The sequence below is a fragment of the Camelina sativa genome, chromosome 2, assembly GCF_030686135.1.
Source record: "Camelina sativa cultivar CO46 ecotype springtype chromosome 2, ASM3068613v1".
Lineage (NCBI taxonomy): Eukaryota > Viridiplantae > Streptophyta > Magnoliopsida > Brassicales > Brassicaceae > Camelina > Camelina sativa.
Genome location: NC_141881.1, coordinates 4,853,851 through 4,880,688, shown reverse-complemented (window position 1 = coordinate 4,880,688; position 26,838 = coordinate 4,853,851). Strand labels below are relative to the sequence as shown.

Here is a 26,838-nt window from a genome sequence, read left to right as displayed (position 1 = left end):
TCAGAAATATTATCAAAAGTTTTAGTTTCTTAAACAATACCATAAACATAAAAAGTTGTGATATTTTTCGAATATGATGCTTTTGATTATTTTTGAAAATTTGCCTCTAATAAAATGGTTTTTCCCATGTTTTGAATAAATTATGAATAACTGAATAGAGGTGTAACTGTGGAAGACGATACGAAATCCACGGGTGGATTACGTGTACACGTGGCGGTGCTTATCTTTATGATTTATGAATTCCCTTTAGCGCAGAGGGTCACATGCGACTTTTTAATTATTCAGAAACAAAAGAAAAAAAAACAAGAGAGAAGAGAAGGCTGAAAAGCTTATGGTGAAAAAGAAATAAAAAACAGAAAAAAATGTGAGATGCACGTAGACAACAATTGGAATCTGGTGAATAATGCAGGCTACATTAATGTAACTATAAGTAAGCTATAGGTTCCGACCAAATGTGGCAGTTTTATGTACTTTTAAGTTTTAACCTTTATAACCCATCCTCTAAGTTAGCAATAACTTTGTTCCGCATAAAAATTTCAAATTATTATTGTATAGGTAATAAAAAGTGTTTAATTTGGTTGTGAATATAAATATAAATAATAATTTTTATACTGAATAAAAAGAAATAGTTAATCTATACTAGTATTTTTGCAGCAGTTTTTGCTCAAAATATTTTTTTGGAAAGTTTTTACATTTAATGCAATGACTTTAATAGTAGTTACCAAAATTTCAAAATTAATTATAGGTAAGATTTTTAAAAATAAGGAAATCTTTCTACCTCATTCAAACATAAATATATGATTCACTTTCATTTTTATTTGAATTTATATTTAAATTATCTTGAATTATTTTATAATACATTTAGTTAATAAAAATTATGATTTTTTCCTGTATATGATGTAATTCAAAATTTTAAAAACGGACATATATTACTCAATAGATGAATAAATAATACGGGTACAATATCCCACATCGTCTAAAAAATTGTGCAATGATTTAGAGTCATACTATAAAAGAGACCAAAATGATTATGAATACAAATGAATAGAAAGCTTGATTTTATCAGGCATTCAAACTTTAAAAACTTTTATTTGATTTATTCCGGTTCTTTATTTTAAAGATTTTTAAAAGGTTTATTATGAAAAATATTTAAAACTTTTAAAAAGTTAAATATGATAAATATTATACTGTAGATACACAATAAATATTAAAAATTAAGATGATATAGTGTGAGTTAAAATATCTCGGGACAGAGTTATATAGCGGGACATGGTTATATAGCCGGACGGATTTTTATTGATATTTATATAAATAAAAATATCATTAATTCGGTGTTACATAGGTAAAACATCATTTCATTATATTGTTAACACTGTCGATATCAGAGAATAGACATATCTAATTAAATTGATTAAATAAATATTATGTAAAAAAATTATGTTGTGGTATTATATGATTTATTTAACAATTATTATATAATTATAGCATATTTAACCAACAAATACAACTTATAATTTAAATATTTTAGTTAAATAATTTTGTCCCGCGGTATACCGCGGGTCCTAATCTAGTACTTTTATATAATTGAAGTTTGTAAATTGTATTTGTGTATCTTACAATGAACGATTCATTATTCTATTTATAAAAGTAAAAAGATAAATTATTATATTTGCATAGTGACGATGGACTGCATATAAGTTATGTAACATTAATCACATGCATGCATCTTTTCGTGACTTTGCGGTCTCTTCATATTTTTAACTTTCATAACACTTTTCTTTGGAAACCAGTGTCATAATGTCTGCGAAGTTTCTATGTTGTCTTGTTAAAAACTTTTCTAGGTTCTAATGGGAAAAAAACTTTAGTAAGGTAAAAGAGTACAATTTCGCAAGCTCTCTCTTTCGACTGATCAAGATCTCATCTTACAAATCTTGTTGACGACGCATTCCAATGTTATAGACATGTTTCCACATAGTCGTGGGTAGGATTTGGTGAAGAGACATGCATAATTTTTGGATGATCGAACATATCTTACTTCAATGTCTTTATTCTTCACGAGTTATTGGGTGTATGAAAAAAACTTTGGAGGGATATGTTTGGTTATATCATTTTGATATACCCTTCCTTTGTCTGAACAACACATACATCATTGTCTTTATATAATATAGATGGTTCTATATTTTGACGAATTCTGTTACTTGATTTAATGTGTCGACTTATAGATCTTAGCCATACACAATTTCTACTTGCTTCATGAAGTGCGATCATTTCAGCATGATTCGAAGAAGTAGCTACAAACGTATGCTTCTGAGAACGCCATGATATAGTGGTGCCTCCAATCGTGCATACACTGTTTGTGAAAGAGCTTTGTGTGGATATGACAGATATCCTGCATATGTATAACCAATCATTTGAACATTTAAATTATTATGGTAAAATAATCCTAAATCAATAGTCCCTTGAAGATAAAGAAAGACATGTTTAATCTCATTATAATGTCTACGTGTATGAGACAAACTAAATCTAGCCAAAAGATTAATAAAAATGATATATCAGGTCGAGTACAATTTGCAAGATACATATGAGCTCTAATTGCACTTAGATACGATACTTCAGAACTAAGTATCTCTTCATTTTTGTCAGGTGGCTTAGGTGGCTGAGCCTCCTTATATATTATCTATAATATAAATATAATTTAACGGCAATATAGTGGTGACAGAGTCATCCACATTACAACAATATATAATTTATGCTGATAGAGTCATCCACATTATCGGCGGCTGAACCGTCCATTATTATGGTACGTAAATTAGCTATTTCAATAATTACTTATAGGGGCGGAATATCTTTCACTATAGTTACATATAATTTATGGTGTTTTGAACACCCAATAGAAAATAAATCTCTTTTTTTTTAACAAGGCGACATACCGCCCGATATAATAACATACAGATTATAAATATATATTTTTGGCAGATCATAGAATGATCATGCTGATAACGTGTTATAAAAAATGTTTGATTTTATGGTGAATATAAATATAAATAATAGTGTGAAATTCATATCCCTAGAAGGATCGGGATACCAAATAAAGAAAGAGACGAGAGACATAGTTTAAACTTCTTCTATAATTGAAGTTCGTAAATCGTATTCGTCTATCTTAAAAATGAATGATTCATCGTTCTATTTATAGAAGTAAAAAAATAAGTTATTCTGCTTGCATAGTGATGATGGACTCCACATAAGTTACGTAACATTTATCACATGCATACATTCTTTTGTGACTTTGCGCTCTCCTCTTATTTTTGACTTTCATAACATTATAGTGTTTATTAAATTTTCAAGTATTAAATACTGGGATACTTATTGATTTTGGCCTTTGTTGGACCAAATCTTTTAAATTAGGGTTAATTGTCAGACTCTCAAATATATGTATTTTTGGTTTAGATAAAATTTCAGTTTTGCCCCTATGTATCTTCTCCTTCCTTCTCTTTATGACACAACAACAACTTTTTTTCTGCCGCCAATCAACACCAATTATTTGGACTCCAAAACACAAAACATCTTTCAATCAAAACTATGCCTTCTCTGATCCAATAAATCCAAAAATGTAGCTTCTCTAATCCATTAAACACAAAACCTCTCTCAATCTCTATTTTGTTTTGCATAAAGAAATTTAAACCCTAAGGAGATAATATCTAATGAACCTAAGAGTTTCAAATCATAACACTGAACCAATCAAAATTTCCTTCGATTTTTACGAATCAAATGAATAAATTACCTAGAAGGGGAGATAATCAGATCTGACCATTCACGGCGGTTGGTAGGCGAGAGAGAAAGAGTTGTGAAATAGAAAGAATTGTTTATAAGAGCAATTTCGTCTTTTTATGAATATTAAAATGCCTAATTCCGTGAATCCGGACGATTAGTCCTAAACTCATAAGAATCTCAGAAAAAACCCCAAATTCAGTAATTGATCCATTAAATAATAGAGTTTTTACTATTTTTTTAATCAAACAATCAGCAAAAAAAGAAAAGAAAAAAAAAAAAAAAAAAAAAAAAAAAAAAAAAAACAACCTAACAAACTGTTAACCTTTATTTGGGGTCACCCCAAGAGTGCCTCCATCATTCTTCACAATGAAAACATTCACAGTATGCAACTTATAACTTTCACATTTGTTTCATCTTATATAAATCCAATCACTGACTACTCCTATCAAATATAAAAACTCATTCCAAAACTCTCATCAACATGTGGATGGACAAATTCTTCTTGATCCTTCTTTCAGTTGTATGCATTGCCGTGTTCGTTACAGCTCAACCCTTGCCATCACCGCAACCTTTCCAAGTAGATTGTTGGTCATCACTAGAAATGATTCCCGACTGTGTACCCGAAATATTCCGGTCCATAACAAACGGACAATTCGGGAGCGTGGGACCTTCTTGCTGCCATGCCTTCTTGGGTCTCCATGCTGATTGCATCCCTCAGATGTTTATCTTTGCTCCCCTCGTCCCTCCTTCTCGCAGACTCAGGGATCATTGTTCCCAGACAGTAATTGTGCCATAAACCCTTTTGAGACTTCGTTTCAAGAAGTTTTTATTATAAAACATGTTCTATGCTTTTAATGTGCTAATAATTAGTAGAACTATGTTTCTGCTTTCTCTATCAGATATCAATATTAACTTCCATGTAAACACTCTATATATATCCATGCTATGTGATATGCCTTTCTTTTTGTACTTTCAAAAACTCTCATTTGTCTACTATATGACTTATCAGGAATATGATCAGCATTATAAATGTGTATAGATTGCCAAAATCTTCGGCCTAAAGCAGAAACTAGAAAGTTAAGAAGCATGAACTTGGTCGTAAGAACTTCCTTAATTTAATTTTGGTCTGATATTTTATTTTACGGTTCAAAATTAGAAACCTATATAAAAGTGATTTTAATAGTTGAGTCTAGTATTTGTTAAATTCAATTTGAAACTAAGTTTTGCTGTACTTTTCAATTTCAGGATATGCATGATAAGTGTTAATCCATTTAGCCTAAATTATAACTCGATGTAGTTTCTTGATAATCTTTTCCCTATCCAAATATGGATCAGCTTAGTTTATCTGATTGAACCAGCCTATTTAAACATAGATGTTTGTAACTTTGTAGTTCGTTTATCATTTTTTTTTGTTTGATTAAAAAATATAATAAAAATATAGTCAGTTTTGTTTGAATCGTACCTTATTCAAATTGCAGTACTCATTCACTTCTAGAGTTTTGTCTCTTATATATACCACACACCTGTAAAGTGTAAACTTCATTTGTCAATAACTAACCACTATACCAACGTCATCGAGTCCGAAAAATCAACGAATATGCCAAACACGAAAATGAAATAATCTCAACGAAGAAAAGAAACATCTAAAGTATTCAAATAAAAGTATTATAGTGAACGAACATAAAGGAACATGCACACTTCTTTATTCGATCTTGTGTTACTTGAAAAATGAACACAATAATATTAAATCAAGTAATTGGATGCATGAAAAATATAAAATTGTCAAGTGCTTCATTACCTCCCAAGGTCTTCGGCGAGTTTTGTTTCTTGATTGATGTAATTTGACTTTGATATAAATGACTCTTTGTCTCTTTCTATGGCTTACTTCGATCAAAATTGCCGAAGATTTAGACTTTTGTAACGAGCTAGTAGTGACGAATGTTAAATCGTCAATAATAAACACGCATGCTCTATAATGTCATTTCTTCTACTCCACTTAGGATCATGGTGGATGTCTCATAAAGGGGATAAATTCACATCAAGGAATATTAAAAAAAAAAAAAAAAAAAAAAAAGAAAGGTGTGTTACTATTATTTCCGACGGTTTGTTAAGTTCTTTCGAGAAAAAGTTAGTCGCATTAACAAATAAAATATCTTTCTTTTGTAGCATACATTTCTATCTGAATTTATGTAACGGATAGCCGGATAGGAAAATGTTGTTTTCACTTATACGTTGGCTGGAAAAAAAATATTATTTTTATTTGTTTGGAATATTATTTTTATTTGTTTGATTAAAATAAATCGGATTATAATTTGTTGATTTAAATTTATTTCAAAAAGAAATTATGCAACCAATAGTAAAATGATATTTTAACTTATATGTGGTAAGGAAAAAAAAAAAAAATCAAAATTAATATCTCAATGAGATGCGGCGTTTGGGGGTACTATTCAAAACTGTCTCCTCCACTCAACAGATAGCATCGCCGGCGACGGAGAAGACATAGAAAAAATGGAAGGACTTTGTTTAACCCTTCAGCCCATTCCTTCCTCCGCTATTCAACGGCGGCTCTCTACGTTTAACCTCCACAACAGACTTACCAGACCCTCTTCTTGTGCTCCTCTTCGTGCTCATCAAAAGGTTTCATTTTTCATCCAATTCAATCTTATTGTATACACACCATAGTTGCAATTTCGTAAATTTCACTATGAATCGAGTTGGTGATATTAATAGCTTTTCAGCTTCTGGAGTTGGGATTAATAAAAAAAGGTCAGAATCGATGTTAGGTAGGTCCTCCTAGTAAGTATCCTGGAAGCGTTTTGTTGAACAACATTGAGTGTACTTGAGAATCTGTGATGTAGTGAAGAAACTAGATTATATGTTGAGAACTTAAGTAGCTTTTTTTTTGTTTTTGTTTGGTTAGTCTGGAATCACAGAAGGTTCTGATTCAGCATTGGAGGGTAAAGTGAGTGATGTCAAGATCAGTGAGCAAGAAGTGAATATATACCAGAATGAAGTAGTTGAAAGTCAGGGTATTAAGATAAGGAGAAGACCACCCACTGGACCTCCAATGCATTACGTTGGACCTTTTGAGTTCCGCCTTCAGAACGAGGGCAATACGCCTCGTAACATTTTGGAAGAGATTGTATGGCACAAGGATAAAGAAGTTGCTCAGGTATTGAAAAATCTGTGCTTTTTTGTTTGTTTGTTTGTTTGTTTCTTTCTTTCTTTTATGTTCCGAGTTGCTTTGATTCCCAAGGTTTGCTAAATTCGCAGATGAAAGAGAGAAAACCACTTTATACCTTGAAGAAGGCTCTTGATAATATTCCTCCGGCTCAAGACTTCATTGGTGCTCTTAGATCTGCTCATCAAAGAACCGGGTTGCCTGGTTTAATTGCTGAGGTTAAGAAAGCTTCACCAAGCAGAGGAATCCTAAGAGAGGATTTTAACCCAGTATGAACTCACCTCTTTCTTCCTATTCTGTCAGTGTGGATAAGTTTCGGGATTGAAAGAACTATGTCTGAAGGCTTGATATCTTAGGTTGAAATTGCACAAGCTTATGAGAAGGGTGGAGCAGCATGTCTTAGTGTTTTGACAGATGACAAATACTTCAAGGTAATGCTGTAAAGAACTTTGAGACCAACTTAAGTATGATTACCTTGTTCGTAATGAAAGCCATAATCTGTTTCATATAGGGAAGCTATGAGAACCTGCAAGCTATTAGGGAAGCTGGTGTAAAGGTTCATGCTTTCTCTGTTTAATCATGTTTATATTCTTTGTCATTCAACAGTGACATGCAGAGTTCTGATGTCTTGTCACAAAAAAAAATGCAGTGCCCTTTGCTGTTGAAAGAGTTCATTGTTGAGGCATGGCAGATATACTATGGTAGAAGCAAGGGCGCAGATGCAGTTCTGTTGATCGCTTCTGTGTTACCTGACCTTGACATCAAATACATGATTAAGATTTGCAAAATACTTGGAATGGCTACACTTGTGGAGGTTTGTATGTATTTCCTCAGGGAGCCACTTTCATATATGCCTCAACAAAAGAAATGCTTCTGCCTCTTCGTAATCCTGATCTTTTCTGGTTACTACATGCCATTAGGTTCATGACGAAAGGGAGATGGATCGTGTACTTGCAATTGAAGGAGTAGAGCTCATTGGCATCAATAACCGTAACCTTGGTAAATGCTTAAACAAGACCTCCTTCAAAGCTAGAGAATACAATCCTTCTTGATCCGTTTTACCACCCTTTCTTTCAGAAACGTTTGAGGTAGATCTTGGTATCACAAAGAAGCTACTTGAAGGAGAGCGTGGCGAACTGATCCGTCAAAAAGACATCCTCGTAAGTAGTACTCACATCCCCTGTTTCTCTTACCCCTTTACAATGTATACACACACCTCACTTAAAAGTTTTTTACACGGTAGGTGGTTGGAGAATCTGGGTTATTCACTCCCGAAGATATCGCCTTTGTACAAGAAGCTGGCCTCAAAGCAGTAAGCTTACACAAACTTTATGGTCAAAAATAACATTCCTCAAAATGCTGGTTCACCTAATCTTAGCTCCCATGTGATTTTTCTTTTTCTGTTATTAGGTTCTAGTCGGCGAATCTCTTATTAAACAAAGCGATCCCGGGAAGGCAATCAGCACCCTTTTTGGAAGAGATATCTCAGAGTAGAAAGCTTTTTGTATTGAGAAAAATCTTCACTGCGTCTCTTGATAAAGGCTCTTTTTTTTCTTTTACGTGCCGTGCTCATTCAAGTGTGCAGGGGCTTGTGTAATACAGAAATGTCAAAACAAAATTTTCTCTCGTCATACATGCACAACGTGTACATGAGGATAAATCAAGTCAATGCATTGGTCGATGATTCAATAAATTTCCGGCAGTACATGAAGATAAATCATTAACTACGATAAATTGGTCCATAATTTAGAACTGACTGTCACAAGTAAGAAAAAAAAATAGAATTGAGTTTTCAATATAAATAAATAGACTTAACAACATCGACGATCACTCCTTTATTGAGAGACCAACCAACATATAACTTAAAGTGCAATTGCTGACTCTTGGAAGTTGGAAGAGAGATAGATCCATCTATATAGTTTACCAGCCTGAGGGAAAGAAAACACACACATGGGCACGAGATCATGAGTTCCTTTCCCGCATTTTATATCGTCGATCTATGAAAACTACACATAATGTGCGTTACCTGGATTCATAATGCATCAAAGGAGTTCAAGAACAAGAGCAGAAGCACCTCCTCCTCCGTTGCACACTCCTCCCACACCGTACTTTCCGTTTCTCTTCTTTAGTATCCCAAGCAATGTGATTAGAATACGAGCGCCACTGCAGCCTAGAGGATGTCCTAAAGAGACAGCTCCTCCGTTTACGTTCACCTTCTCCTGTTAAGGAAAAGAGGTATGTTAATGAAATCACTTGAGTAAGTTGATTGAGAAGATGATGTTTTTAAGAGACTTACCGGACTAATCCCAAGTAGCTTTTGATTAGCTAGTGCTACAACCTGGGAAAATAGGCAGTTTATCAAAATTTAGCCATTGCAAATGGTTGGCTATTCTTTAGGGGAAGAAGTCTAATTTTCTTACTGCAAATGCTTCATTGATCTCATAGTAATCAACTTGAGAAGATTCCAAACCAGCATGTGCAATAGCTTTTGGTATCGCAAGAGCAGGAGCAGTAGTGAAAAACTCTGGTTCCTGCAGGGTTTGGATCTCACTTTGTGAATCGAATAAGACATCTTAAATTGTTGTATCTAAGAAGGAAAGGCGAGAATATAAGTAACGTACCTGAGCTGCATCACCATAACCTTTAATTTTTGCGAGTACTTGAAGTCCTAGCTGAAGCGCCTTCTCTCCACTCACTAGGACAAGAGCAGCTGCACCATCACTGTCCAAAAGAGGCAAATTTTACTTGAGAGAAAGAGAAGTTGCAAGTATATCAAAAGATCTATTTCATAGATCACACTGTTTCTCTAAAACATAAGAATATATATATATATATATATATATATTGTCATCTGGTAAAAGTACCTTATGCTAGATGCATTTCCAGCTGTAACAGTGCCTCCATTCTCCTTGAAACTAGGACGGAGTTTCCTCAACTTTGCAGCATCAAACTGAGACAATGCGATATCGTACATGAAGCAAATCATAATAAATTAGACCTCATTTTATGAAGTTGTCCAACCATAAGGTTCATTTCGTAACGTGTAATGCTTCATACAATAAAAGGTACATATCACTAAAAATTTATGACTAGCAAACAAGAACATGGATCAAAATTTCTTTAAAAGTAGCCGATGGAAATACTCTACGGTTTAGCTTAGTTCCTTTAGAAAAAAAAAAATAATAATGTATGCAACAGGTGAATATAAAATGAAGTAAACAGAAGCTCAGGTTCATTGGAGTATTAATGCATCATCTATAACCAAAAGGGGATAAAAATCACCTTCCCAAGACCTTCATCCTTGTCAACAATGGTTGATGGCCTACCTCTTCCTCCAGAAACTTCAACCTGCATAACCAAATTACCTTAGTGTATATTCACCAAATATAACGCACTAACCCAAACCCAAAACAAACACAAAAATATGCTAACCGGGACGATTTCCCATGTGAAGGCTCCAGCTTCCTGGGCAGCAATACCACGCTCAAAACTCTGAACTGCATAGTCATCCTACATATTTATACGTAAGACACCAATCAACTGGTGTTTTGAGTTTACCGTAAACAATGAGCCCAACTAACCAATTCGTGTAATTCACAGTTTCAGAGAGAGAGAGAGAGTCAAACTATCATAGCTAATTTATCAAGGCATCAGGAACAAGAAAATAAGACACTGGAAGTATACAAAAGGTCTATGCAGAGTATCTATAATTTACAAGTTAATGGGGGACAAATATACAACAAGCATCAATGATTGTTAATCCAAATAAAATTAAGGAACAACATACTTGCTGCTCCCTCGTGATCTCAAACTTCTCAGCGCACAATTCTGCACAACTTCCCATCCCACAGTCGTTATAGACATCCCAAAGTCCATCCTTTAGCATTCCATCTACTACTGAATCATGACCAAATCGAGATCCTTTCCTGCATCAAAAATTTTGAATAAGAAACAATATTGCATAGCTACAAAGACCAAACGATTGAGTAAAACCACATTACTACCTCGCTTCTGCCAAATATTTAGGTGTATTAGACATGCTTTCCATGCCACCAGCCACAACTACGTCATTGATCCCTAACTGGATACTTTGTGCAGCAATCATTACCGCTGAAAACCACCCAAAAAGCCCTTGTTAAAAGAATCAAGTCCATAGTCTAAAAAAAAAAACAGAGCCCATATGTCCCAAAGTTGACTCACCTTTCATGCCTGATGCACAAACCTTGTTGACAGTGGTACAGATAACAGAGTTAGGGATTCCTGCACCTAAAGCAGCCTGACGAGCAGGTGCTTGACCCAAATTAGCACTCAGAACATTGCCAAATACAACTTCTTGGACAAGAGCTGGATCAACATTTGCTCTCTTCAAAGCAGCTGAAACAATAAAACCAACACGGGCACGTCAAATTATATACAAAACAAAACTAAAGACCTGTTTTGCACAGAAGTAAGATCTGTTTTATACCTGCAATAGCTAAAGATCCAAGCTTTGTAGCAGGCAAAGATGAAAGAGATCCAAGAAAGCCACCCATTGGAGTGCGTGCAACCCCGACAATGCAAACATCTGTTACAACCAACATTCAGTTTTGATCTTTCAATTTCAGTTTTGCCAATGATTTATGAAAAAGACAGAGAGTTGTTACCTTTCGGATTCACAGAATCTGCTGTATGGGCCATAATAGCTGATCAATCTACACAAAATGGTGTCAAAAAGCCAAATGTTAATGAAGTAAAAGTCAACAAGGGAAGGGACCAAACTCGTTTAAGAGTCAGATCCATTTATAAACATCGGGGAAGTGAGAATACGATCAAATGATAGAAACAGAGATCTGTAAGGATCGTTTACCTGATTCTTCAGTTCCAGAAGAGAGCGACGAATGGGAAGAGAGGGAGCCAAGTCGTTGTGAAAATGACAACAGATTCTGCAATTATAACTGGGAGAGGAGTGACAGAGAGTAACAGAGAGGGTCCTATAAAAGAGGACGCTTTCTTGTGATGTTGTTGTTGTCTTTGGTGAGTGAATCAGCGACGATAACTACGATGAAGAAGCAACACGACGGCTATGTGATCTGTTACTTCAAATCTTTTAATGTTTTTTTAAGGAAGATAATTGCACATGTTAACCTTTACTTATTTACGCTAATCCTTAATTTTAATTATATATATATATATATATATATATATACTCCTTTTTTGTTCCATTTGACTTATTTACGCAAATCTTTAATTTTAAATATATATATATATATATATACTTGTTGTTTGTTCCATTTGACTTATTTAATATATATGATGGGCTGGAAGTTGTTGTGTCCATTTCAAAGAAAAAAAGTTATTTAAATTATTTTAAATAAAATATATCATAAATTTAGTTTGGATACTTAAATTTATCCACATATTTAGAACGGTTATTTTAAGCTAAGTTTAATTTTTGGGATGATATTTTTGAGCTTTAAGTATTTTCCTAAAATTATTTTAAAAAATTATTGTAAAATTTAAATTACATAGAAAAAAAGTTACGAAGTGAAATATAAATCCAGATAAACCAGCAAAGCTTGAGAGTGATATGAGAAAACAAAGAAACCAAGTCGACTTAATTGATTTCTCTAGAGCCATCCGAAAGATTTAAACAAGATTTAAATAAGCACCAAAGTCTAGTAAAAACTATACACATAAACACGAAAACCACACTCTTAGGATTTGATTGACAAATGTTTTAGAAACTTTACAAAGCAAAAAAAATCTTAAAAATTTGAAATGAATCAAATCAACCTTTAGAAATGTTGACCTTTTTTATTATTTATAGCCTAAATATTTCCTTAATTCATATCTTGGCTATATAAAGCATTTCTTTTCTAACGCACAAAATTCTAAGCTTTCCAAATTTTTAATTTCTACAACCAAAATACTACGACAATAAAATCTACAATCACAAAAAATATATATATTTTAAAATCTACCGTCAAAAATCTATAACCAATCATGTTTGTAATCAACATGAAACTTAGAAAAAACAGTTAGTAATTTGAAAGCATAATTGGTAAATATGTTGTGTAATTAATGTACATATGTATATATGGTAATATGATAATAATCACTATTAGATAATTATATATATTGCCTAAAAATCCCTCTTATTAGTTATAAACTCAAAAGAGAGAACATGTAATGGCATCCTTAACGCCACATCAGTTGTAGTGGTCTTAGGGAAATTAAAATATTTAAATAATGGTCTACACTTAAGAACACACTTTCTTTTTTTTGGTCAACAAAAGAAAATCAGCTCAAACGAGCCAATTTTGAGGTAAAACGTCTACAAATAAAACATGATGCGGAGACACACGCGCCTGGCGTGCTAAGGAGTCCACGCGTACATTCTGTCGTCGTGGAACGTAGAGCAAAGAAAAGGATGAGAATTCCTCCTTATCCGTCTGGATGTCATCGAGATATGCTGCAAATGCTGGCCAATCAGTAGGGGAAGACACCATCTTCACCAAGTCTGAGCAGTCAGTAAGGAAAACCACATCCCTGAAATCGTGGCCAATCATACAGCGGATCGCCCAGAGGAAAGCTTCAACTTCAGTATGTAACGGGGATAAACTTCGCCGGAAATTGGTCGCTCCAAACACCGGAGAGGTGTCTTGTGACGAGAAACAACACCATCCTGCACCTGAAAAAGCATCAGAGTCCTTCCACGAGCCATCAACATAACACCGATAGCCCGTAAAAGTCCGTGGAAGCGAAGCACACAGCCGGGGTCCGGAAGATGGACGCAGAGGGATGATAGGGTGCTCATCCTCCTCGATATCCACCTGTGCCTCCTGCCAGGTTACCGCCTCGCCTTCTGCCACCCTGACTACCACATCCGGGCGTTCATCAATGCTGTCGAAAACACTAGCATTCCGCGCTTTCCAAATATACCACATCAGCCAAGGAAAAGCCGAGATGTGTGAACCCGGACCTTTTGGATCCAAAAAATGATCTAAATTAGCATAGACCAACCCTGACGGGAAAAGCTGTGGTCCCACTGGGACATTTGCCAAAGCCCAAACCTGTCTAGCCGGCGGACACAAGAAAATGGCATGATTGATATCTTCCGCCTCCATCCCACATCGTGTGCAAACAACATCACAACTCACCCCTCGACGGCGTAAATTAGTCGAGACCGATATACATCCCGATAAAACTTGCCACATAAAATGCTGTAATTTTGGCGGACACCGCACCTTCCACACCCTTGCAAGAAGTGGGGTGAAATCTGGTCCAGAGCCCAAGGCCCGAAAAGGACCCTGGACATCTGAGCGTGCCATCTCATACCCTGATTTAACCGTATATTTCCCAGATTTGGTAAAATGCCATCCAAAATAATCATCTCTCAGTTGTCTGCCAAGAGGTATAGCCTCAATCAGTGCAACATCCTCAGAGTCGAAATGATGCATGAGTAGATCCTTACGCCAAGAATTTGCTGACCGATCAATCAAATGAGATATCCGGAGATTTGGGTCCTTAAAAGGACCGTTACTTAAGGCTGGTCTCGGGAATTGAGCTGGGACCCAGGGATCGCTCCAAATAGAAATGGAGGTCCCTGACCCAACCCGTGTAATAAGGCCTTTGTTCACCAGAGAGCGAGCAGAAACGATGCTCCTCCACCCGTACGAGGGTGAATAAGATCGTATAGGATCCATAGGATCAGAGTTCCGATAATATCTACTTTTAAAAACCCGTGCAAAGAGAGAGTCTGGATACTCTATCAGTCTCCATAGTTGCTTAGCCAGCAGAGCCGTATTAAAGTCATCAACACTCTTAAACCCCAAACCACCTAACTGTTTGCTACAACAGAGGCGTTCCCACGCAATCCAATGCATACCCCCAGACTGACCATTTGTACTCCACCAGAAATTTGCCACTGCACTAGTTAGTTTTGTTGTAATTGTCTTTGGTAGACGATAACAAGACATCACAAAAGTCGGAACAGCCGTAGCGACTGACTTGACCATAACCTCTTTCCCCCCTTTTGAGAGTAGCCTCGCCGACCACCCAGTCGTACGACTCTGCAAACGATCCCTGACGTAAGAGAAAACCTTAGTTTTGGACCCTCCAAGGCTCTCAGGAATACCCAAATAAGAGCCCATTCCCCCTCGATTAGTAATCCCTAGAACCCCCTGCAATTCCGTCTGGACGGCCGCCTCAACCGTGTGACCAAATTGAATCGAAGACTTTGCCAAATTAACCTGCTGGCCCGAAACCCTCTCATACTGCCTTAGGATCTCTAAAATCGCCAGGCATTGATCCTTATCAACCTTACAAAAGAACAGGCTATCATCCGCAAATAATAAGTGAGTGATTGGCGGACACTTATTAGCAACCTTAATACCCGTAATCCGTTTATCTGCCTCCGCCTTCCGAAGATTCGCAATAAGGACCTCCGTGCAGAGAATAAACAAATAAGGAGAAAGCGGATCCCCCTGCCGGAGGCCCCTTTCCGGAACAATTAAACCATTCGGTTGCCCATTTAGAAGAACCCGATACTCCACCGAAGAAACACAATACATGATCCAGGAAATCCAGCATTCTGAAAATCCCATTTTCCGAAATAGCGCCTCTAAGAAACCCCACTCAACTCTATCATACGCCTTACTCATATCCGTCTTTATTGCCATAAATTTACCTTTACACGAATTATTCGTCCGCAGCCCATGAAACATCTCTTGAGCAATCAAGATATTATCTGAGATCAACCGACCCGGGACAAAGGCCGTCTGTGTCTCCGAAATAAGTCCTGGTAAAAGAAGCTTTAACCGTTGACACAAAACCTTAGAGATAACCTTATACGCCACATTGCACAAGCTAATGGGGCGCAACTCCGTCATCCTTGTCGGCTTGGCTACCTTAGGGATAAGACAGATATGTGTCCGATTTAATTCCTTATCAAAAACACCTTCCTCCAGAAATTGATTAACCATATAGACAAGATCAGTCTTAACGACTGGCCACGCTTTTTGGAAAAACAAAGCAGTCATCCCATCCGGCCCCGGAGCTTTATCCGGGTGCATCATAAATAGAGCCTGCCGAACCTCTGCTTCCGTAGCCGGAGCAGTTAACCGGGTATTATCCGCATCCATAATAACCGTATTAACCTCCCGTAGAACACCCTCAAAATTATCTGGGTTAATGGAAGTAAAAAGTTCCTCGAAATACGAAATCGCCGTATCACAGATATCCTCATCGTCTGTTGACCAGACATCCTGTGAATTATAAAGGCCTACAATCCGATTTCGAGCTCGTCGCTGTTTAGTTTGGGCCTGAAAATATTTTGTATTCTTATCCCCCACCCGCATCCAACGATTCCTACTTTTCTGATACCAATGAATTTCCTCATCCCGATATGCCTCAAACAACCGGGAATTCAACATCGAGATTGATTCCGGTGTAGACGCATCATCCGCCTGAGCCAGTTCCAACTGTCGTTTAAGATCCTCGATTAAATCCCTACCATAGGGAACCTGAGTCTTACGCCAGCGAGAAATCGCCCACCGACAAGACACAATTTTATCCATAAACCCCGCCGAGCCCGGGTCCTGGTCAGCATGCCAACCAGAAGCTATCGCCTCCATTAAACCCGCCTTACCAACCCAGCGCCGATCAAACATAAAACTTTGCCTACCCCGTGGCCGCTTCGCACCTATACTCGTTATCAGAGGCATGTGATCCGACGTGATCATTGGTAGATATTCCGTCACTGTATCGGGGAATAAATCATGCCAATCCTCGTTACCCAAAGCTCTGTCCAAACGACACCTGATAGGCTTTTTGTCCCTCCATCCTTTCCAAGACAAACAATCCCCCAGAAAAGGAAATTCCAGGAGGCCACAATCGCTGATCATTTCATTAAAAGCAAGAAAAGAGGAAGCAGGACGAAGCCTCCCTCCCCGTTTTTCATGATTACCGGTTAATTCATTAAAATCTCCAATAAGAAACCAAGGTGTAGACCGAGTAGTACCGATTCGTATTAACCGTTCCCAAACCAAATCTCGGTTTTTTGGAACCAGATCACCATAAACAAAGGTTAAATGAATAACACGACCTTTGAAACATGCTTCAACATCAATTAATCTATTTGATTCCATTAATATTGAAACATTAAAAGCATCCTTATTATAAAATAAAGCCAACCCTCCACTTGAACCAATAGGCTCTACTGTTTTTAAATCAGAATAGCCAAAATGGCCTACAAATTTTTCCAAGAAAGACAAAGACTGTTTTGTTTCCATAAGAAATAAAAAATCTGGCCTATGTTTATTCCAGAGATCTCTAAGATTCCCTATAGAGGCCTTATTACCAAGCCCTTGACAATTCCAACTTAATACATTCATTTAACAATTTTTGGTTTGGGTGGTTTAACCCCCCCCGGCCCGCCTTTTGCCCCATCCTGAGCCTTTGAGGCAGGTCCATTCTCGCTAGTACTTGGACCATGCGGAGGACGCCTTCTAGGCGATAGCAGCATCTGCGCATTGCGCTTCTTAGCGCATACACCCCGTAGAACCGGCCCCCGCCCCTTCTTCCCCTTTGTCTCATCCGCTTGAAGCCTGGCACCCTCAATTGCCACCTCCCCTGTCGCACCATCATCTCCCCCTGAATCCTCATCCAAATCGTCAAAAGTATCAGGGTCCTCGTCTACCACCCCAACATCCTGGTCCATTTGACCAAACTCACCACCACCCTCCCCAAATTCTCTCTGGACATCACCCATTCCCACATTGTTCGCTTGAGGATCCACCCCATCCGATACTGAGGTGGTTTGCAAGTCACGAACCTGACCGCAGACACTACGTCCCTCCCCAACATCACCTGCAACGTCACCAGCACCCTTAGTATCCGCTACGGGAAGAACATCACCCTCCAACCGTGCCTCCACCAAAGCCAGAGCAGGAGTCCGTGAAACCTCCTGGATAAATACCGCGGCAACACCATGAGCAAGAGCTGTGTCACCAGAACTCTGCAAGGCACCCTCTCCTCCCACCAACTCTGTCGAGACATCCATAATCTGTCCCTCCTCAACAACCTCTCCCTCCACGACCGGAGTCACCAAAGGACCCCCAACCACATTAACATCCTGAAACAAAGGTCTCCTGACCACCCTGTGTGGTTGTGATTGCCCCCGCTGCAAACCCACTTCCTCAACCACCGGCTCATGAACCCTTTCCTCACGAGTGCGACTCTGTCCCTTCGCCTTTCCTTGTCGACCCCGAGAATCCTGTGTAGTCCCCATCTGGGAAGGATTCTTAGCCCGAGAAGAAGACCCAGCCCCCGGCTCCACTCTAGGCTTGGAAGAGCCTTGAGTATGACCTTGGTGACGCCCCTTATGAGAACCATGTCCTCCTCTAGCTTCCGCCAGAACCGCCCCTTTGTAACTCAACATCTGTCCTTGATCACTGCTCACCTCCGAACCAAAATCACCCCGTACAGGAGCCAAAGAAACCCGTGTTGGGCAAACCTTTTCATCATGGCATAGACTGGAACAAATCTTACACCAACCATGAAGACGTTCGTAAATGAGCTTCACAATCGTAACCTGACCATTATAAAACTCAATATCCGTTTCAAAACAGAGCGGCTTCATTCCATCAATCGTTACCTGGACCCTCCCTCTGTTTATATCAACAGCTTCCACCACACCCAAAGCCGATCCAATAACCCGAAATGTTGGCTCCGCCCAAAACTGAATGGGTACATCAGAGACCCGAATCCAGAACTTCAGTGAGGATGGGTAAGCCGGATCCACCACTGGAGTCCAACGAACCAGAGAAACCATCCAGGAGTCAAAATGAAACGGCTCCTTCCTCATGACCTCCAAAATATCAGCTTCCTCATCGAAATCCAGCTGAAACTTCCCGGATCCCAACTCTGCACCAGCAACTCTACCCTCCACCTGCCAAATCCGCGGCATGACAATGAGCAAAGACTTCAAATCCTGAACTTCAGGATTGAAACACCGCCCAATGAGTGTCTTTGAATAACCGGCAATGACAGCAGAGTTATCAAAGAACGGAATCTTAATCTTCCGCCGTGAACCAGAAGCACCCTCCGACAATCCAGCTAACCCCTTCCCCATAAGACCGCTTTGAGCCATGATGCAACAGAACGTAAACAACCGAGTAAAAACTGCAAAAACTCTCCTCAAAGAAAGAAAACAGAGAAGAATGATCGAAGTTGCTGTCCGAACCCACTGATAAAATAATCGAGACCAGAGCAAAAGGCAGAAAAGGAAAACGATATCAATCAGATCAGATACGATTCCAACCGAGGCTAAAATTCTGTCAATAGTCGCCCGAACCAAATCACAAATCCTCAACGAATCCTGTGTAATATCCCCCAATAAATCCCTAATCGGTAAAGAGAAAGAACGAAATCGAACATGGGCTCGGATAAGGAAACCCAAATCAAAGAAAGGAGATCCGAATCTGCCCAAGTACAGGAACGTGACAGTAGATTCCAAAACCTGGGACCATTTGCCAATCAACACCGATAGGAAATCCCCCATTAAAACCGTCGAATCCTGTAGATCCGTAGAAATCCGATCACCTCCTTTAAAGGACATGGATCTCCTCCATCCCCCAATCCTGCTTCCGAATCAAAGATCCACCAAATCTGAAAACCGAGAGGTTTCGTGACCCAACGACCCCCAAAATCCCGAAAGACAAGCCCGAAAAAATCATCAATGAGACAATCTCCATGAGCAGACCAACCAAAAACCACTAGATCCGAAGAAAGCACAATAGAATCCCATTCAATAACCCAACAGAAAATCCAGAACATCCGAAAATCTCTGAAGATACTTAAAACCCTAGAATCGCCTGCACCATCGCCGCTTAAAGTACGTTTCTTTTTTTATCTTGTTTCATATATATCCTTAAGAACACACTATTCAACAGTTTTTGTAGGAGACCAATTTTCTATTTCTTAAGAATAATTGTACCCACTATTCAATATTTTTATTATTTTAAAACCCTTAAAAACACACCATGTGTTGTAGCGATGAGTAGGCCTAGGCAAAATACCCGATCCGAAATATCCGTATTGGAACCAAAGCGAAAAACTCCGGTTCGGATCAGGTATGGATCTTCCCAATATATTAGTTGGATCTTAATTGTAAATACTTTTGGGTATTGGGTATTACCTGATCCGAACCGATACCCAATTAGTACCCATATATACTCAAACCTATGCTATTTATCATTTCACATATGTGTGTTTATCAGTTGAAATTGCATTGAAGAAGAAGAATCATATTTATTAGTTCGTCTCCACTCTCCACTACCTATATGACTATATATGCAGAAAATTTGTTTTTCTTTATAAATTCTATAACCCTAATCCACAATTTCAATATGGATTCTTTAAATTTCTTTGCTTCTTCTCCTAAATCTCATATTTCAGAGACGTTAAAGACTCATTCAAAGGTAAATCTCATCTCTTAGTGAATTTAGTTCATCAATTGACACTTATATTGTATAAAGAGTTAACCACGAGAGTTTGATGCATTTAACCACGAGTGTTTGATACTTTAGTTCATCGACTGATTCTTTAGACTGTTAGAATTGGTTTAGTTATTTTGGTATGATTTTTTGGTTATAACTTCATGAATTTTGATATAGTTATTCAATTTATATATAGGGTATTTTAATTATATATGGGTATTTTGGTTCTAAATGGATAAAAAATACTTAGACCAAACCGAACCCAAAACATATCAGATATATTTCGGTATTCCAAAAAAATATCCGAACCGACCCGAACCCGAAAAAATCCGAACCGAACCCGAACCAAAATTTCCATAATACCTATATGATTCTATAAATTATAAACCCAAATTACCTGAAATCCGAATTACCCGAAATCCGAATTACCCGAACCAAACCCGAACCGATCCCGAATGCCCACCACTAGCGATGAGGATGGTCTAAGGATTAAAAAAAGAGAGAGAAAAATCCAAAAAACTATTTTGGTGTTGTGGAAAATTGAATGTGTAAAGCCAAAATATTCAATTTTTTAATTTTAGCTATAATATAAAAATATATTCTAAAGTATGACTTTTTAAAAAATATAATGGTTGTTTGTTCATTTGACTTATTTAATATATATGATGGGTTGGAGGTTGGTGTGTCCATTTGAGAAGAAATTTTAGTTAGACTATCTTAAGTAAATAAGGGATTAAAGTTTTGGAAAACATCATGGATTCGGAAAATTTGGATAACTTAAATTCATCCAAATTTAAACAATACATATTAATTTTGGAATGGGTTTCAGATTAGGTTTATTTTGGGATGATATTTCCCGACTTTTAGCATTTTGAAAATTTTGCAGAAATTTAGGATTTTTTTTTATATATGAAAAACTAAAAAGTGAAAAACAAATCCAAATAAACCAATACAGAAAACAATGTTTTCACGCCTGGCCCGGACCGGCCGGTCCGACCGGTTAACCCGCGACCCGGAGACTTTACCGGTTCGGAAATAGTACTAATAACCGGTAGTAATAAAACCGGCAAAACCCAGAAAAAACCGCTATTAACCCGTGACCCGGTGAATCGGTTGACCCGGCCGGTTAGTGGTTCAAAAAAATTCAGTTGATTTTTGGAAAAAAATATAAAGTTTCACAGTTTCAATTATTTTAAAACCTTTTATTCCTTTAGAGTTTCGATGGCACACCTCTCATCTTCAACTTATTTGTCATCTCTGATCTCTCATACTTTGCGTAAGAAACCGTTGGTTGTTCTATATTAATCTTTCTCTATTATTCTGAAAATTCATCTTTATTTGTGATTATCATGTGTTAATTGATTTAGAATATTAGACTATTAGTATAATCTTTTTCAGATCTGTGTTTTATATTTCTATGTTGTGAATTTAACAGGAAATGGTAAGAGAGGAAGTGGAAAACTATGAAGAAAAAGCAGCTGCAAACCGTTCAGTCCGAAGAAAAAGTGATATTGCTTGGCCGTATGTCATTCAATCAAAAGACCCAAAGTAATAATATGATGAAACACCATCTTGATGGCGTGAAAGGGGATACATATGTGTGTTCGAAGATTTCTGCAGATGTGTGATTGACCCGTGGTCGAACCCGGTTGACCCGGTGACCCGGTGACCCGAGAGGTAGTCCAGTTCGTAATCCGGGTCGGATTTTAAAACATTGACTGAAAATGATACGGAAAACCAAAGAAACCAAGCCGATATAATTGACTTTTCTAGGGCCACCCTAAAGTTATATCAAAATTTAAAATAAGCACTAAAATTTACTCAAAACAGTATTACACTATACATATAAACACGAAAATTACACTTGTAATCAACAAAAAATATTTAAATCAACCGAAAATTACACCTACATTGATCGATGTATTTCCTAAATCGAAATTTCGATTCGCAGGCGTTACAAAAAGTCACAACCATTGTTGATATTTATTTATTCAGATTATTATTATTATCTTTATTATTATTATCATCATTATTTTTATGTTTATTTTCTAAGTTTTTATTATTCTCTTTATACTTTTTATTATTATTATTATTATTATTATTAACATTTGTGTGTTTCTATATCACAAAATTTTGTTTCCTATTATAGGGTTTTCAGTATTTGAGGTTGTCTATAACTTAGTTATTTATTTTGAAATTACATTTATTTGTAAAACAAACAAATTTCCAAAATTTGATTTTGACTAGTCATTTTCTATTTAAAAGATTAAAAAAAATTAGAATGATGATTTTTGCATATATATATATAATTACAATTTGGAATGATGCGATATTTATAGGATGAAATCATATATATCTATCTATAAATATAGCTTAATGTATAAACAAATTATTTTCTTCAAAAAAACAAAAAGTAGGCGAAGGCGACTGCGACAAAAAGTATGACTGCGAAGGTGACTGGTTCTAGGGTTTGATATGGGTGTTCTTGATGTTGTTGGGAGATGGAGAGGTGGTCTCTCTGTTTCTCGTGTAGAGGGTTGGTCTCGGGGAGGGATTGGAAATTCTTCTCTGGGTTGGATTAGATTCCGACATTTGATGTTAGGATCAGATCTTCAAAAAGGAAAACTGGATTTTAAGGGGATTAATTTGGATTTGGATATTGATGGGGTTTCTTTTGGACGGATCTGCTTCTGAATTGTATCGACTTCGTTTGCGATTTCATTTTTATTTCTGGATTTGGGTCTTTATCAGATTTTGTTTTCAAGCCTAAGAATCGTGGTGAGGATCTCTTCATGTTCTATTGTTGGAGTCTCTCAGAATCTTTCTTTACGGTCTATGGAAATGAGCATTATCGGAGATTGGATGATACAATATGTTATGATATGGTTTGTGATTTGCAAATCTTCCTCTCCGTGTAGAGGTGAAAGGGTTGAAGACGAAGTATTTATTCGATGGTTTGGGTTCTCATCAGGAACCACTTCTATATTTTTTTGTCCTTGGCTTCTTTTTGTTCGCTTCAGTTCATAAAGTGTTTTGGGTATGGGTTCTTTTCTGTCAAGTGATATGGCTCAAATAGCGTTTAAAAACAAAAGCTCTTTGGTTCGTACCGATACAGTGAGAATCTCAAACTCTGTTCTAGCTCGGAGAATTCAACAGTTCTCTATGAATCTCATTGGGAGGTTAATGAATCCGGCTATTCAAAGAATGGAGTCCTTGGTGGCTAATCTGCCTAAAATTTGGAAGCTAGAGGATAAGGTAGTGGGAGCGGATCTGGGGCAATGCATTTTCAAGTTCAATTTTGAAGATGAGGGTGATATTCAAGTTGTTCTACAGAATGGTCCGTACCATTTTGATGGTTTCTTTGGTGAGATGGGAGCCGATCATTTCCTCTACTTATCCCTATGCGATTAACTTCTGGGTGAAGGTGACTGGGATTCCCATGCATTTGTGGGAGGTGGCGACCTTAGAAGCAATTGGTAAGAAAATTGGTAAGATTCAAGAGGTAGATGAGGAGTCGGGTAGTCTATGTGTTATAGTCAATGGGTTTAATCCGCTGTTATTCAAGATGGTGGTACCTTTTAATACTAGAGATGAAGTAGTGGTTTCTCTTGAGTATGAGAAGTTGGTGGGCTAGAGCTAAACAAGCTTGATGGTAGTCATGGTCCTGAAGAGCAATCGGATAAGAGAGGTGGGCAAAGGCAACATCCCTTGGCTAAGCAAGAGCCGCATCATAATGTTGGAGGTTAGGAAAAGCCTAGGAAGCATGCTAAGAGAGCTCTATATTTTCAGTCTTCGGATGCTGGTGATCATGCCTGTTTTTTTGTAAAGCAGAGGCGACTGAATGTAGAATGGTAATTGATATAATAGGTAATTATGGGAAAGCTTCGGGACAAGAGGTAAATTTGGAGAAATCTTCTATTATGTTTGGTAAGAAAGTTCTGTTAGACATAAGAGCCAATTAAAATCAGTTATTGGGATTTCTAAAGAAGGTGGTATGGGTTCTTATTTGGGTATCCCTGAAAGGGTTCACGAACTAAAATTTTTGGTTATGTTAATGATCGGTTGGACGAGCGAGTAAATGGTTGGTCGGCAAAGTATTTATCGAAAGGTGGTAAAGAAATTATGATTAAATCAGTTGCTTTAGCCCTTCCGACGCATGTTATGTCATGTTATAAACTACCGCAAGAGCTAACATCTAAAGTTACGAGTGCTATATCAAAATTCTGGTGGAAATCTAATGATAAGGCACGAGGCATGCATTGGATCGCTTAGGATAAAATGTGTAAGGACAAATGTGAAGGGGGCTTGGGTTTTCATGCACTAGAGCAATTTAATGACGCGATGTTGGCTAAGCAGTATTGGCGTTTATTCCATTACCCGATATCCTTAATGGCTCAGGTGATGCGTGGTCGATATTTTAGGAATAAACATCCTTTATCGGCCAAAAAACCATATTCTCTTTCTTTTGCTTGGAGGAGTATTTTTCAACTAAAGGAATCATGGAGCAAGGGGCGAGGTGGGCAGTAGGTTCAGGATGTGATATCTTGGTATGACGTGATCCCTGGGTACTGGATCATCAACCACGCCCAGCTAATGGTAGGGGAATATTGCTACATCCTAATTTGATGGTTAACCATTTAATTAATCCAGTTACGAGGGACTGACACTTGCCTATTCTTGAGGAGTTTATGGATCCGGCGGATATCTTGTTTATTTGAAGTTTAGCAGTTAGTAAATCATTTCAATCGGATCGTTTGATATGACATTATACTAAATCTAAGAAGTATTCAGTCAAATTGGGATATCGATTAGCACGAGAATTACTTAAGGAAGTTGAATACGGCCCGTCATTCACGGTTCTCCAGGCCCAAGCTTGGACACTTGAAGTCCCTCCGAAGGTTCAACATTTTTTCTGGCAGATCGCGTCCGGTACTCTCCCCGTGATGGATCGGCTTGCCCACTGGGGTGTCCGATGCGATGTTATGTGTAAACGGTGCGGTTCAGGGGTGGAGACTATAAAGCATGCTCTCTTTGAGTGTCCCCCTTCGCGGATGGTATGGGATTTGTCTCCGCTTTTGTTGATGCCGGATGGCTTACCCTACGGCTCAGTGTACTTGAATCTAGACTTTATTTTTTGGCGGGCATCATCCCAATCTGGGATCTCAGATATAGCTTTCCGCCTACCTTGGATTTCATGGTCAATTTGGAAGGACAGGAACAAAAAAGTTTTTCAGGGAATAGAGGCAGAGCCAATTGAGATTATGAATCAGGCGACCAATGATAAACTACTGTGGGAGGAGGCCAAATCCTTCTCTTTGAGATACTTGGATTCTTCGCCAACTTTGGAAGTACGAGATCCTTCTCCTCGATGTCAGGTAGATGGATTCTAGAAAGGTTCAGATCCTTTTGTGGGTCTGGGGTGGTGGTATTGTAATAGTGAAGATACAACGTTTCTTCTGGGAGAACGAAGTCTTAGACACAGCCCTACACCACTACATTCGTAGTTACAAGCCTTGATTTGGGCTACGGAGTCCCTTCTGGTGGCTAGCGTTGATTATCAAACTTTTGAGTCAGATTGTGAAGAGTTAGTCGCGATGGTGCAATCCCTTGACGATTGACCCGCTTTCTCGAATTTGTTGGACAATTTCAATTCCCTCAGATTATCCTTTCCCTCCTTCACTCTTATCCAGATTCCGCGGGCGTCAAATGTGAGGGCAGATTGTCTTGTTCGTTCTTCAAAATCTTTAGTTTCTGAATTTTTTTTTGTAAACTCTTACCTTCCGGTTTGGGCAACCAACTTTGGAGTCCTCTTTTAATTTAATGTTTGGTTGAAAAAAAATATATATGTATAAAGCTTAGTGTCATTAGAATATAACAATAAAGTACGACTAGAAACAATATTTGGTTAAAAAAATTCCTCTACTTTCAGATATACCATGTCCAGACATTAGGAAAATGCATGCCCAATTGCTTTAGCCACTTATCTTATTTTAAGGTGTTAGTGTTATTTTTCCTTGTTTGATTTTCTCTCCTATTTAGTAGTTACTAGCGACGAAGAATTGATATGAAAACATAAAATTTAACAACAATTTTCTATGGAGCTTTTTGCTTCTACAAATACCATATTGGCCCATACCACCATAAGTACCTCCATATTCTGCTGAATGACATTCGATAATGAGTTTGAGTCAATAATTGCAAACCTTTTCCTCGATGTTTATTTGTATAGAATTTTAGGTCAAGTATTATGATCAGAGTTGAATCGGAGAGGTCTGAAGTCACACTAGTGTCCTAGAATTCTTTTGTTTATATATACCATAGTATTAGGTATCATATGAACACGCTTGAAAAAAACTTTGTATAGCGTCCTCGATAAAATTAACAGAAATATGACCCAATTGTATTTTA

General features: G+C 37.5%; 3 protein-coding genes across 3 annotated transcripts; 2 read left to right on the top strand and 1 right to left on the bottom strand.

Annotated features, from left to right (window-relative positions):
- The first annotated feature begins 4,186 nt into the window (after window positions 1-4,186).
- LOC104770870 (uncharacterized) lies at window positions 4,187-4,764 on the top strand. Its single transcript, XM_010495333.3, has one exon. The coding sequence runs from the start codon at window positions 4,253-4,255 to the stop codon at window positions 4,565-4,567; it is 315 nt and encodes a 104-aa protein (XP_010493635.1). The 5' UTR covers window positions 4,187-4,252; the 3' UTR covers window positions 4,568-4,764.
- A 1,351-nt stretch (window positions 4,765-6,115) lies between these two features.
- On the top strand, window positions 6,116-8,645 carry LOC104770872 (indole-3-glycerol phosphate synthase, chloroplastic). Its single transcript, XM_010495335.3, has 10 exons — window positions 6,116-6,408; window positions 6,692-6,943; window positions 7,045-7,221; window positions 7,309-7,383; window positions 7,464-7,508; window positions 7,602-7,766; window positions 7,873-7,951; window positions 8,030-8,112; window positions 8,196-8,264; window positions 8,363-8,645. The coding sequence occupies exons 1-10, from the start codon at window positions 6,280-6,282 to the stop codon at window positions 8,444-8,446; spliced, it is 1,158 nt and encodes a 385-aa protein (XP_010493637.1). The 5' UTR covers window positions 6,116-6,279; the 3' UTR covers window positions 8,447-8,645.
- On the bottom strand, window positions 8,646-12,100 carry LOC104760804 (acetyl-CoA acetyltransferase 2). The gene is made up of 14 exons (XM_087480597.1): window positions 11,799-12,100; window positions 11,596-11,643; window positions 11,418-11,516; window positions 11,153-11,326; window positions 10,957-11,062; window positions 10,740-10,878; window positions 10,385-10,462; window positions 10,235-10,300; window positions 9,817-9,902; window positions 9,574-9,673; window positions 9,373-9,483; window positions 9,249-9,290; window positions 8,979-9,171; window positions 8,646-8,880 (listed from the first exon to the last, which is right to left on the bottom strand). The coding sequence occupies exons 2-13, from the start codon at window positions 11,627-11,629 to the stop codon at window positions 8,995-8,997; spliced, it is 1,212 nt and encodes a 403-aa protein (XP_087336723.1). The 5' UTR covers window positions 11,630-11,643; window positions 11,799-12,100; the 3' UTR covers window positions 8,646-8,880; window positions 8,979-8,994.
- Window positions 12,101-26,838: the final 14,738 nt, after the last annotated feature.

What these genes read in the sequence shown, in the direction of transcription:
- LOC104770870 (XM_010495333.3), top strand. Translation starts at nt 4,253, where the DNA reads ATGTGGATGGACAAATTCTTCTTGATCCTTCTTTCAGTTGTATGCATT.
- LOC104770872 (XM_010495335.3), top strand. Translation starts at nt 6,280, where the DNA reads ATGGAAGGACTTTGTTTAACCCTTCAGCCCATTCCTTCCTCCGCTATT. An exon ending in CTCTTCGTGCTCATCAAAAG is followed by an intron (nt 6,409 to 6,691) that starts GTTTCATTTTTC and finishes TTGTTTGGTTAG; the next exon opens with TCTGGAATCACAGAAGGTTC. An exon ending in GAATGGCTACACTTGTGGAG is followed by an intron (nt 7,767 to 7,872) that starts GTTTGTATGTAT and finishes ACATGCCATTAG; the next exon opens with GTTCATGACGAAAGGGAGAT.
- LOC104760804 (XM_087480597.1), bottom strand. Translation starts at nt 11,629, where the DNA reads ATGGCCCATACAGCAGATTCTGTGAATCCGAAAG. An exon ending in AGATCAATGAAGCATTTGCA is followed by an intron (nt 9,291 to 9,372) that starts GTAAGAAAATTA and finishes CTATTTTCCCAG; the next exon opens with GTTGTAGCACTAGCTAATCA. An exon ending in AGCTACTTGGGATTAGTCCG is followed by an intron (nt 9,172 to 9,248) that starts GTAAGTCTCTTA and finishes TTTCCTTAACAG; the next exon opens with GAGAAGGTGAACGTAAACGG.